Source organism: Emys orbicularis, chromosome 19 (genome assembly GCF_028017835.1).
Source record: "Emys orbicularis isolate rEmyOrb1 chromosome 19, rEmyOrb1.hap1, whole genome shotgun sequence".
Lineage (NCBI taxonomy): Eukaryota > Metazoa > Chordata > Testudines > Emydidae > Emys > Emys orbicularis.
In genome coordinates, this window is record NC_088701.1 from 22,471,699 (window position 1) to 22,485,031 (window position 13,333).

At 62.1% G+C, this 13,333-nt stretch overlaps 1 protein-coding gene across 1 annotated transcript in view; it reads left to right on the plus strand.

The window, feature by feature from the left end:
* The window catches only part of BAZ2A (bromodomain adjacent to zinc finger domain 2A), a 39,491-nt gene extending 26,427 nt beyond the window's left edge, over nucleotides 1-13,064 (plus strand). The window contains 9 exon segments of the mRNA XM_065419050.1: nucleotides 292-575; nucleotides 918-1,050; nucleotides 1,357-1,503; nucleotides 1,735-1,967; nucleotides 2,107-2,250; nucleotides 2,647-2,728; nucleotides 12,908-12,931; nucleotides 12,933-12,967; nucleotides 12,969-13,064. Of these exon segments, the coding sequence (XP_065275122.1) occupies nucleotides 292-575; nucleotides 918-1,050; nucleotides 1,357-1,503; nucleotides 1,735-1,967; nucleotides 2,107-2,250; nucleotides 2,647-2,728; nucleotides 12,908-12,931; nucleotides 12,933-12,967; nucleotides 12,969-13,059 (1,173 nt within the window). The 3' untranslated portion in view covers nucleotides 13,060-13,064.
* The last annotated feature ends 269 nt before the right edge of the window (nucleotides 13,065-13,333 follow it).

The following is a 13,333-nucleotide window of genomic DNA, read 5'->3' on the forward strand; positions in this document are numbered from 1 at the left end:
GAGCTAGTGGGTGCTGCAGTATGCCCCCCTGCTAGCTGCTGCGGGGTGCACTTGGCGCAGGGTTCGGGTCCCTGGCAGAGGTGGCTGCCCGGTCATTCCAGCGAACTCTTCCCCTGGTCCCTCCTCCCAGGGCTGTGAGCTCAGCAGGTTGTCACCTGGATGAATGACCCCAAGGCAGCCCCGGGTGCTGCTGGGTAGTTGGTAAAGCCGGCTGGGATCCGAGCAGGCTGAACCACCATCCCCATCCCCCCCGGGATCCCAGCCCCCCTCTAAGGCTCTCCCTCCCCCCAGGGCTGGACGTGTCCGAGCCCCGACTCGGCGCGGGACGACCTGCGGTACTGTGAGCACAAGGTAGGGGCCCTAGAGGACATCACCCTCAAGAACCGGCGGGAGGGGCTGCCCCCCTCCCGGGAGGCCACCAACCCCCTGGACCTGGCTGTCCTGCGGCTGGCGGCGCTGGAGCAGAACATGGAGCGCCGGTACCTGAAGGAGCCGCTGTGGCCGCCGCACGAGGTGGTGGTGGAGAAGGCTGTGCTGAGCAGCCACGAGGCGCTGGACCTGGGCAGCACGGAGATGTGAGTGCCTGGCACGCGGGGGGGCAGGCAACGGGGGCTCCAGAGCACAGGCTGGGAGCCCGGACTCCTGGGTTCGACTCCTGGCTCTGGGATGGGGGTGGGGTCTAGTGGGTTAAAGCAGGGAGGTGCTGGGTGCCAGGACTCCTGGGTTCTCTTCCTAGCCATGCGGTTTAGGCAGATTCCTTTCTGTGCCTCAGTTTCCCTCTCTGGACAACCCGGACAGTAACCCCCTCTCCAGGGCTGGATGGGGGGTGGCAGTGAGGGTTACTTAGCATGCAACCAGCTCCCTGTCAGGGCATCCTCCCTGCGCCAGGCTGAGTGTCTGTTTCTCCCCTCCGCCAGCGCCTACGAGATCACTCCCCGGATGCGGACATGGCGCCAGACCCTGGAGCGGTGCCGGAGCGCGGCCCAGGTCTCCCTGTGCATCTACCAGCTGGAGAAATCCATCGCCTGGGAGAAGTCGGTCAACAAAGTGGTAAGGGGTGCGGGGGGGACATTCGATGGTTCCCGGCCATCAGGAGGCGCCAGGGACGAGGGGGTAGTGCAGGGAAGAGGTGGCACCCTGTGGAACTCCCTGCTGCAGGAGGGAGAGTCGGGGCTGGAACTCTGTTGGGAGAGCCACCATCCTACTCCAGGGGCGGGGAGAGGGTCAGGGCTGGATCTGTACTGGATGGACCTAGTAGGGTAAGAAATAAAATGTCTGGCTGGGCTGGGCTGAGCTCCTGTTAGGGGCTGGGGGCCTCTCTCAGCCCGCCCACCTCACATTCTCCTTTGCCCCCAGACGTGTCTGGTGTGCCGGAAGGGGGACGACGATGAACACCTGCTGCTGTGTGACGGCTGCGACCGCGGCTGCCACCTCTACTGCCACCGGCCCAGGATGACGGAGGTGCCGGACGGGGACTGGTTCTGCTCCGTCTGTGTCTCCCAGGTACGTTCCTGTGGGAGCCCAGTTGGGCTTCGACCCCTGCATGGGCTGCCCCCCTCACCGAGATCTTTCCGAGCCCAGATCACACCCTCTCTCCCCCACCCCTGCTGGGTGGTGGCTGTGTGACCTCAGAGGAACGTCTCCCCTCGTGCCTCAGTTTCCCTATTGTGCGGTTCGGGGGTGGGGAGCGACCGATTTCAGCGGGTGACTCCCCCAGTCTCTCTTTCCTTGCAGGCGGGAGGCGAGTATTACGACGACCCCAGTTCGCCCAGGCGGGGCAAGAAGCGGAAAGGCGGGCGTCTCTTCGGGGGGGGCTTCCCGGAGGAGGAGGAGAGCCCTGGGCGCCGGGTCCTGCCGCGGAGGCGTGACACCCTGTCGGTGCCCCGCTACTCAGGGGAGGGCCTGTCCCCCTCCAAGCGGAGGAGACTGTCCCCACGGGGCCAGAGCAGTGACCTGACCTTCTGCGAGTACGTACCCTGGGGTGTGCCCCCCTGGCTGGAGCGGGGCCTGGGGAGGGGGGTCGTGGGCATGCCCCAGCGGGGGGGCAGGGCACTGCATGCCCCAGTTTGGTACATGTCCCTGTGCTACGCCCCTCCCCTTCTGTAGGATCATCCTGATGGAGATGGAGTCTCAGGAGGACGCCTGGCCCTTCCTGGAGCCCGTCAACCCCCGGCTGGTGCCCGGCTACAGGAAAATCATCAAGAACCCCATGGACTTCGCCACCATGCGGACGCGGCTGCTGCGGGGCGAGTGAGTGTCGGGGCAGGGGACTCTCGGGGGGGGGGGGGGGGGGAATCTCTGCAAGGAGCCAGAGGGCGGTATGGACCTCGTAGGCTGGCGCCGAGCGTCCCTCCCCCCTCCCCGCCTGGCCCCAGGGACGAAGAACCTACCTGCACCCATCTGGCTGTGTGGGGCTGGCGGGGGCCGCTCCTCCTCCTTCCCAGGGGCTGGCTAGACACCACCCGGGTGTCGTGGGGTTGGGTGAGGAGGATAGAAGGAAAGGGCCAGAATGGGGATGGGGGGATTCAGGCAATGGGGATGGGGTGGTAGCAGAGGTCAGGAGAGCTGTTCCCTGCTCTCAGAGGCTGCTGTGATCCAGGGGGGGGAGGACTCAGGGGTGACTCAGTCTCCCTGGCTCCTCCCCAGGTACGTGAGCTGCGAGGAATTCGCCGCCGATGCCACACTGGTGTTCGACAACTGCCAGACCTTCAACGAGGACGACTCGGAGGTGGGCAAGGCCGGGCGCGCCATGCGGAGATTCTTCGAGAGCCGGTGGGAGGAATTTTATCAGGGAAAACACGCTCCTAACCCGTGAAGTGGGAGCCCAGGGGTGGGGTTGGGGACTGTGCCCCCCCCCCTCCCTCCACGCTCCTGACCTGAGACCTGTCTCGTGCGGTTTGGGGTAGGGAGAGAGACCCCCTCCCCCCGTGAAAGAACTGACTCCTCTGGAGCCGATCTCGCTGCCTGCTGAATTCCCGACGGAGGCTGGTCCCGGCGCGGCGTGGAAAAGCCCCTCCCCCCACACACACATACCGGGGGCTTGGGGTAACGGGGCGTCTCCACGGCCCGGCTGCTCCCTCCCTCCCCCCCCCCCCCCCCCAGCCACCCGGACTCACGGACTGTGTAAGCCAAAAACGAAAGAAACCGGGCCATTGCTCGTCGGGTTCCTTTTCCACTTCACCACTGCCCGACCCGGCACACGAAGAAAGACCCCCCCCCCCCCCCCGCCCCCTTGGCTGGGAGTATTTAACATAGCAATAGTTCGTAGTGAACGTGTATGAGGACAGCACTGCTGTGTGCTGTCCCAGAGGCATTAATGGCCAGTAAAGTGAACTCAACTCCTCGAGATTCGCGTCGAGCTTCACGCCCGGACCCGCTCGCAACGACACTGGGACGCGCTGCTTCCACACACAGCCCCCCCCCACTCCCCCCCCCCCCCGGCTCGCTGCTTCCCTTCTGGGACCTTTCCATGCCTGCCCTTCCGCCCCCCCTTACCTTCCGGGTCCTTTCCAGGCCTGCCCTTCCGCCCCCCCTTACCTTCCGGGTCCTTTCCAGGCCTGCTCTTCCGCCCCCCCTTACCTTCTAGGACCTTCCCATGCCCCCCTGTCTCCCATCGCCCTTACCTTTTGGTACCTTTCCAAGCCTGCCCCCCGCCCCCCTTACCTTCTGGGACCTTTCCAGGCCTGCCCCTTTGCCCTTAACCTTCCGGGACCTTTATACTACCCTCAGCAGGTTCCCCATCCCCCCTCAACCCTAACCCTCTCCCAACCCCCCCAAAAGGCCCCTCCCTCCCGCCCCCCACCAGGCCCTACCATTGCAGGCCCTTTAGTGGGGGGTGTTCCTGTTGTGTGTCCCCCACCCCACTGGGTCAGATCCTTCTCTGCTGTAGGGCTGTCACCCCCCCACCCACACAGATAATAGGGGTTTGAGGGAGGATCGGACACCCCCACGGATCTGGCTACAGGGAGCTGGGCTGAGTATCGGCCTGTAGCCGGAGGGGGTGGTTCTGTGTGGGGGAGCTCCTTCCCTGCCCTCAGCAGGATCTCCTCCCCCCCCCCCCCCCCAGGTGACCTAGGCTTGTTCATAGGATCCCAGCCTGAATGTGTGTGTGCCCCTCCCCTCACCGTGAGGACCCCCCAGAGTAGGGCTTGTGGTGTTTAAACCCCCCCCCCCCAGCTGGTGGGTTTGCACCCGGGGGGGGGGGGGCAGCCCAGCCCAGCCCCCCGTGTGCTCTTTGCAGGCAGCACCCATCCCGCCTTGCAGGGGTAAAGAACGGGCAGGGGGAGCAGGGCAGGACCCGTCCCTCTGAGCCAGCAGCTGTCCCACAACAGGATTGGGGAGGGGGGAGCAAAGGGGTGGCAGAGCATAGGCAGCTCCAGGACCCCAGCCCCAGCGTGTCAGCAACCCCCCCCACCTCCCAGATTCCTGTTGGCGGCTCCAGGGAGCCAGAGCTGCAGTTTTGATCTCGTCTGTCCCAGGACGGGCCACTCGCGCCAGCCCCCCAGCTATCTTCCCCCCCCCCCGCCCCCCAAATGGCTCTGCTGGCACCAAGGACTCTGCCGCCCAGTGTGCAAGCCCCGCCCCCAGCTTGTGGGAGACCCCGCCTCTACTCAAGCCCCCCCTTCCCCCAGCGCGGCTCGCCAGGCCTGGGGGACCTCTTGTGGGGGGGGGGGGGGGAGCGCTTTGGTGAAGGTGCACCGGGGGGGTGGCCGACTTTGCTCCCCGCCAACCTGCTCAGGGCAGGGGAAAGGCCTGGGGTGCCTGGGCCGCGGGGAGCCCGTCCCGTGGGCCACTTGGTCCAAATGGAGAGTCTCCCTCCACTCCGTGACCCCGTCCTCAGCTTGGGTGCCGAGAGCTGGAGGTGAAGGCCATGGGGGGTTAGGCACCCAGCTTAAAATGGGGGGGGGGGGGGCACTTGGATCCCTGCGCCGGACGGTCGCCACCTAGTGGCAGCTGGGCGGCTGCAGCCTGGGCCCCACAGCTCCCCAGTACTGAGGGTAATGTGATGGTGAATGCTGGAGGGCCGGCCAGGCCTTCTCTAGGCAGGGGAGGCTGAGCTGGGTTATCTCTAACCCCCACTGCCTGTTGTCTTTGGAAATACCCCCCGATAGCCCCCCCCCTTAACCCTTTGCTCGTTCACTGTGCAGCCCTTGCTGGTCTCCCCCAGGCCTTTCTGGAAAGTGGGGGGGGGGGGAGGGGTTCCTTGCCTTTCCCAAGTCTTAAGCCCTGTCTGGGGATGGAGAGTCACAGAGGTGGAGTGACGGTGTGGAAGTCAACCCCCTGGCCGCCCCCCAGCTCCTCAAAACCACGATATTACGGGTACTCGCTTTGGGGCGGCTGGCGGGCAGGCCCCAGTGGAGCCGCTTCACAGTCCAGTCCAGTCCAGCTGTGCGACATCTGGGACACCCCCCCCCTTCCCCCTGCCTGTCCACTCCCCACGAGCACTGAAATCAACTAACCTACCTTGGGAGGGGTGGGGGGTGGGAAGCCCTGAGATGGAAGCAGCCTGTCATGCATTCCCCCACCCCCCCTCCCGTCGTCTTTAAAAAGTAGCCTTTTTTCTATCAAATAACCTCAAAAACTTTTTATTTTATTTTTTTGCTTTGAAATAAGAGGTGGATTTGAACTGACTTTATATTATGCATAAATATTTATATTTTATCTAAACTGCGCTGTAACAAACTTTTTTTTTTTTTTTTAATATTTTGGATCTGTCGGTTTTGTTTTTTTCTTTTTGGTTTGTGTTTTGTTTTTGTCATGGAAAGGTTTTAGTCTCTGTAATGGTGTGGTGGTGGTGTTTTAAAAAGTTTTTTTTTTTTTTTTTCTTGATAAAACACCCTGAATTTTAAATCCCCACCTTCCCTCTTAGCCCCTGCCATCCCCTCAAAATTGATCCAGACGTGTCTGAAATCCCACCCGTCTACTCTTCCTTACTGGGGATGCACCAGAGTGTAGAAATCCATTCTGGACTGAGTACGAGAAATGTTAAGATGCGGAATATATTTTATTTTTTAACCCTTAATGAGTTGGCTTTGTAAATTACATTTTTGGGGGGGGGGGGGAGGGGTTGTCTAGAACTGGCCTTCCCCCTCCCCTCCCGCCCCGTCTCTGTCTGATAAAACAGGAAGAACCAACCACCGTAAAAGAAAAATGTTCTGATGTTCCTTGTAAAAGGAACAGGACTGGCTCTTTTTTATATAACCAAATGTGGTGTTTTAGTGACTTTTTGATAATGTACAGTTTTTGTGAATTTAAATTTATTTCTTTCTATATTTTTAGGACCAATCTCATTTTTAATAAGGTTTAAAGAAAAAAAAATATTCTAGATTAACTCCTGTTTGTTGCCATGTGATGTTCCCACAAGTACAGCGGTAGAGAGTGCTTGTCAAGTTGCGAGAATAAAAACAAACCCACGTTTGATAGAGACGGTGTCGTCGGGGGTGTTTCTGGTGGGAGCAGCTGGATGGGGGGGGGAGCCCAGCTGGCTTTTCACGTCTGAAGTTCAGGCTGCGTGTCGGGAAGGAAGAACGGGCATTAGGCAGAAGCGGTGCCCAAGAGAGTTGGGAGCATTGAGTCAAAGGGACGTGAGCTGTAGGGAAAAATTCCTCTGCTCTCTGTATTTTTTTTTTTTTCCCCGTTTGGTTGGAGTAGAAGCGCCCCTCCCTCATTTTATAACAGGATGTTTAAAAATTCCCCAGCAATCCCCTTCCGGGCCGCTCCATCTCCCCACTCCCCAGCCCCTGCTGGAAAATCTCATCCCCAACGTTCGCTAGCCGTGCCAGGAAGCGGGCAAAGGACAGCAGCCTGTGGCCAGGCCGTGCTCAGATCTTGTCCTGGTATAACTGGCTGGGGCGTGTTTTCTTCGCTCCGGCGTTGCTACCGCGCCAGCCTCAGGCTGGGCACGGTTCCCCGGGGTGCAAGGGGCGCGTAACCTGGTAGCTAATTCCCTGGGGTGTGGCTTGGAGCACTCCCATGATGGTCTGACTGCACCCGCCCCAGGGCACTGTAACAGCACCAAAACGCAGCTGCTGGGTAAATGAGGCTGTTACCGTTAGAAAGCTCAGCTCAGCTGCCTAGGGGATTTAGGCACCCACTACAAGGAATGGAACTTGGGCCTCTGCCGCCCCCCCCCCCCTCACGTTTACTGTGCCCATGCAGCCAGGAGTTGGTGGCTCCCGCCCGCGTCCCTTTTAACTGGCTCCCGGGCTGGTGGAGCGGGAGCTGCTGCTGCAAGGGCGGCTGGCTGCCTGCGCCCGCTGAGTCATGCCTGTGCAGCTGCTTCTGACGCATCTCAACCCGCCTGATCCGCTGGGCTCCCTCGCCGCCCCCTCGGCTTGGGAATGCAAGGAGGGAGCCTGGCCGCTCTGGTGCAGCAGGACCGAGCTGCAGCCCGCTGGGCCCCGGGCAGTGCTACAAGGGCCCGGTTCCTGCTGCTCCCCCGGCTCCGTTCTCTCCCGTGCTCCTCAATTAACCCAGCTTGAGGAGGTGTGAGCCTGGCCCCTGCTGTGACACGAGCGTGTCCCGTCTCAGCCCAGCTTCTATAACAGCAACTGCTGCAGTGCGGCCCCAGGGTCACGGCCGGTGATCTCTGCCCTGTGGACGGGGGCAGAGCCTATGCTGGGCTGCAGCGCAGCCTTGAATACACTGTCCCCCCACCCCCATGGCTTAAGAATAGAGGACCAGCTTGGACAGTGGCCAATACTTGAGCGTGTGAACAGAACAGGGCCATTAGCGAGTGTCCAGCCCCTGGGTCCAGTCCCAGCTTCTGACAGAAGTTTAGAGCCACCTGGAGCATAGGGGCCAGGGCTGGACCTCTATGAACTGGTCTCATTCTGCTTTTGGCCTTCACCATGTCCCCTGGCAATGAGTTCCACAGGTTGTGCACCATGTGACTAGTTGCCGGAGAGCGCCCCCTGGTGCTGGAAGCCAGAATTGCTGCGGCTGCACTAACCGACCAGGCCTTTCCCAGGCAACCGCCAAACCACAGAGGAGACTGAGCCGACTTTTCTTTCCCACCTTTTTATTTAAAAACAAAAACTTCCACATGAGCCGAGTGGGAGCTCCATCAGAGGCGGGGGGGGACGGGACGGGGGACACACAAGCCCGGCTGGAGCACAGAAGCGGGAAGAATACAAAACTAGAAACCTCGAGATTTTTTTTAAAAAACCCCAAAACTTAAAAACCTGTACAAAATGCTCCTTGGTATAAATTAAAGGGTGCTAACTCCTGGGGGGAGGGGGGGCGGTGCAAGACATGGCGGGGGGGGGGGAGAAGCAGCACAGGGGCAATGACAAAAGAGGTGGTTGGTTTAGCGTCCCCTTTCTCCAGCGGGACCCAGCCCCCTGCCCAGCGGTTATGGCCTCGAGCCAGCGCTGGGGCTAGCCTGCAGCCCTGCGGGGCAGGCGCATGACCCCACACCCGCGGGTCTCACGTGTGATTTGGTGCCTGCTACGATGCCGAGGCCAGAGGCGGGCGCTGGGATGGCCGCGGGTGCAGCATGCGGGCTGAGATGGGGCTGGCGCCCACAGCTTGGGGGGGTGGTTCTGAGGGTCACAACCGCTACAGCTCAAGGCTCGGAGCTGCCGATTTCAATGGGGGGGGGAGCAGCTGGCACAGGCCCAAGGCCTTGCACCCCTCCCTCACCGTCTCAGGCAAGAACCGGTTTTTGGCAGGCCAGGCACTGGCCAGCATCCCCAGTCTGGCACCCAGCTCGCCTGCCCGGCGAGCCCGGGCTCTGCTTCCCCGGCTAACGCTCCTCTGCTGGGATTAAACCCCAGGCTGGGCTGGTCCCAAGGCAGCAGGCACCAGCCTTGAGGCTGTGGCTTCCCGTCCCCAGGCACCAGCGATGCCCATGGCAGCTGGGCCGTTCCAGCACCCGTGGCCTGTCCTTTAATGCCAGAGGCTGTTTTATCCACCGCCCCCCGTGGCTTCCCAGCCCCAATGCTGAGCACAAATGCGGCTACTTCTCCCTCTTTGGTTAGCTGCCGGGGTGTGAGCCTGGGTGGGACCCCCCCCTGCTGTCGTCCCCCGCCCCAGTCTGCTTGAGGCCTAACCCACTCCCCGACCCAGGCAACGGAACAAAACGCCATCTGAAAACACAACCGGAGGGGCCCTGTCTGGCGGACAGGCGCCCCAGTAATTAGCAGCAACATGAGGTTTGTGAAACCATGAATGCTCCCCCCGGGGTGGGGGGGGGACCGGCAGAGAGCAGGAAATGGGCCACGGCTTTGCACCGCTGGGCTTGGGGGCTACGCGCCGGAGAGACGCCACCGTGGGGGCGAGGTAGCTGTGTAGCGGGGGCGAGTTGGACGCAGAGCCGGATTCAGGAGGGGGGAAGCTACGCTGGCCAATGACGGGCAGTGCGCTGGGGGCCGGGGGGTGCTAAGCCAGGATCTGCCAGGCCTCAGGGACTGGCACAACTCACAAGGCATGTGGGCAAGGGGGTCTCTTGGCCTAGGCTGTTAATGGGGGAGCTAAACGCTGCCCGCCCTGCGCTCGACCCTAAAGTGCAGGGGCTGGATCTCGGGCAGGGAACGATCAAGGCACAAGACTCAAAATCCAGCAGGATTCCTGCCCAGCCAGGCCCTATCCCCCGCACTGGAAGTGGGGCAAGGGGGGGCGAATGGCCTCTTATTGCTCAGGCCTGAACACCAGCAGTGGGGCGGGAGCCAGGGAACTGCAGCGCCAACTGCCCCCCCCCCACCACCACCACCTACCCTAGGGCCACCAGCAGGGGCCAGCCTTGGCCCATGGCTAGGCTAGGGCTGCAGGGCCCCGGGCCCCCCAACAACCTGTGGTAGGGGAGACCCCGCAGCCTGGGGCACCCCAAGCCCAGGAAATGCTGGAGAGGGGCAGGGGCAGAGCTGAGACTAGCCCCCCCCCACATGCACCCCAACACTCCAGATGCTTAGACCTCCCTGCACCCCCCTCCTAGATACGACACAGGGCAGCAACAGCCCCACCTCTGCCCCGAGACATCTCCCCCCCAACGTCCTCCCATGAGGGGGCGAACGGAGCCAAGATCAGTGGGGTGGGGGCAAGCAGGCCCCCCCAGGGGGCAAGGAACCCAGCTCGAGGCAGAGCGGCTGCTTTTAGATTTCACTGCTCTTTTTGTGGGTCCTACACTGCCCCCCACCACCCCCCGCCTGCCGAGGCCCAGCCTGTTCCCTGCCCCAGGCCTGGCCCCAGCTGCTTTGGTTGACAATGGGTGTCTCCGGCTGCCTGGAAAGGGCCTGGTCGGGGGGTGGGGGGGGCGGTGCTGATGCTGCCCTGATGCTGTGGGGCGGCCCCGTGGGGCCCGGTGATCTTTGGTTAACGGGACAAAACACTGAACCTGGCGCGCTGGGCCCCCTCAACTGGCCCAGGGCTCAGAGGCCCAGGGCTGGCCTGTCAGTGGGGGGGCAGGGACAGGAGGTTTATTGGCTGGGGGGGGGGGGGGGGGGGGAGGACAGGCTGAGGTGTTTGGGGCAGGTAACTAGCTGAGGAGGGGAGGGGAGGAGGTGTTACCAGGGCAACATATTGGCTTATTTGTAATGAGCCACCCCCCCCCCAAATTGTTACAAAGTGCTGAGGTGTTTTTTTTTGGGGGGGGGTGCTTGGCTTTTGAGGGGATGCCCCCCCCCATGCAGCTGAAATGGACGAGGGACTCGCCCGCACCGCCAGGCTGTGCCTGCTGGAGGCGCCAGCCGCTCTGGGCACTTGGCACCCGCCCAGCAGCCATGGCCAGGACACCCCCTCCCCCAGGAGCAAACAGCAGGCCTGCGAGCTGGCGGGCGGGGGCTGTTCAGGGGCTGCACAACCAAAGCACCCCAAAAAGCAACTCCACAGAAAAAACAAACAAACTTAAACCTTCCTCAAATCGCCCCCTCCGCCGACACATCAGTGCCCCCCCCCCCCGCCGTGCATTCATGTCACAAATCAATAGAATAGTTTTAAAAAACCTGCATCAAACAATTTCAACCGAAGACGCCGTCACGGCCAGCGACGCCAAACACCCCCCCCCCAGCGCTAGCGTCAGCAGGACCCCGCCCCCCCAAAAGGTGGAACTTAACACCCAGAACATGGGAGCAGCAAAAACCACAGCTCTGCGCCCCCCCGGCCAGGGGGCTGGGAAAGGACGAGGAAACTTTTCTCTCTCTTTTTTTTTTTTTAAAGGAAACTTACAAAAAAAATTCATGAAAAAGAACAAAAATCTTCAAACGCAGCCATTGGGGGAGGGGGGCAGCCAGTGTGCAGCTTTCTCAGGGTCCCCCTGGGGCTCTGTCCCCCTCCCCCCCCAGCACTGGCCCAGCGCGTCGGAGCCCGGCGGATTTCCGCACGGTTCCTGCGCCAGGGCAGGTTTGCTGCCCCCACGGGGCGTGTGGCTCCCCGGGTCCCGGGTTCGAGCCCAGCGGCGCCAGCACCAGGCACCGCAATGCAGATTTAAGGCACCGCACGGGGCCAAGCGAGGCGCCGGCCGCCTGCGGATTTGGGCATTTTGGAGGCCTGCCCCCCCGCCAATGGGCCCAGGGGGAAGCCGGGGCTTTTATTCAGAATGGGAGGGGCCTGCTGGCAGGAGCGGGGCTCAGCGCGGATGATGTGGGGCAGCCTTTCTGCCCCCCTTTCCTCTGTGTTGGCACGTATGGGCCTTAGTGTCTAGGGAGGAAAGGTGGAGCTGGGCCGGCCGCTGGGCTGCTCCCAGAAACCATGCAGCTGGGGGGGTGGGGGTAGCATCCGCTGTTCCCCGCCCCACCCCAGGCTGGCTGGGTGCCCCCCTGGCTTCCTCAGCTGGGCGGGGGGGAGGGTTAACATTTAACTTGCCAGACCCTGACCATTCTTCACCCCAACTGGAACATGGAAGTGAAAACACCTAACAAGAGTCCGCCCCTCACCCCTGCCCAGAATGGACTGGGGGGGGGGGGAGATGCACCCCCCACACACACCCAGCATAAATCACCCATTGCCCCCTCTACAAACCCCTTAGCCGGGGCTGCCTTCTCCCTCCAACCCCACCCCCCCATTCGTCTGCTTCTCTCGCTAATACACAACTCACTCGCGCGTGCGATACGAACATCACTGATTGTCAGCTGCATAAGAGCTATTTTCTCCAAGGGGCACGGCAGGCCGACCCCCAGCCCAGGAGGGTTAGGACTGGGGTGAGGGGCAGGGGTTCTGAAGAAGGGGAGACCAGCAGGGATGGGGGGCCCAGTATGTCCCTCGGAGAAGGGGCCGGCCTGTCTGTTTCACAGTCTATCCAATGTAACAGATACTGGGGGGAGGGTGTCTATCCAGTGGGGCAGGGGGAGGGTTTAGCACCATCTGGGGGGGGGGAGGAATCACAGCAGAGCATTTCACAAGGTGGGGGGGCATTGTTTTGAGAACGTGCAGATGAGTCTAAAGTGCCTGGTACCTTTAAGAGCTTGGTCTCCAGGTAAAAGAGATTTGGGGGTCAGGGATCTGGGGGGTGGGGGGCGGCGTTCTGGTTTATTGCACTTGTCCTGCCTCCTGCTATGGCGTGCGTGGGGGGGGGGGGTCCAGGAGGGGCTGGGATGTGCATAGAAATGAGATCCCCCTCTGCAGCAAGGGCAGCACCAGCTCTGCCCCCCCCCCCGGCCCCAAAAAGCCACCACTCAGCACCCCCCTCTCAGGAAGAAGGGGGGCAATCCAGCCGCGCCCAGAATCCAACCAACCCCCCCACAACCTGGTCCACGGAGGTGGGTGCGGCACGGGGCCCTGTCGTCCTCCTGTGGCCCGCGGTGAAGAGCAACGGGTTTGGGGGGGGGGGAAATCTGTGGGTTGCCAATCGGCTGTTTCCCCCCCCTGTGCACGGATCCCAGTGGTGGGGGGCGGGGAGGTCACCACGGCGGCAGGGGGGTGTCTGCTGGCACGGTCTGGAACGCAGGCAGTGAAGGCACTGTATATCCCGCAGGGCGGACGGGGCCGGTGCCGGGTCCCCTCGGGCCGTAGGCGCGTGGGACAGGTGGACAGAGCGGAGTCCGGAAGCACAAGATGTCACTGGTGACGCAGAAAAGCGGCACGAGGCTTTTGGAAGGGGGGCCAGGGCCGAGTCCGGAGTCCTGACCCAGGCGAGTCCACGTACGTAGCATCTAATAGGAAAGGACAGGGGCCGGAGCAGAGACCACGAAGCCCCCCCAGTCCAAGCTGGAATCCAACACGAGCAGCGATCCTGTCCGGCAAAGCTCAAGCAGGGAGAAGATTACGGATCCTAGAGGTTTCCTGGAGCTGCGTCCTGGCACGGAGTTCGTGGCCAACCTTTCCCCTGCCCAAAATCCCGCCAGCCAGTGCACGATGCAGCGTATCTCCCGCCTCATCCTCCCGGTGGAAAGTCACGGAT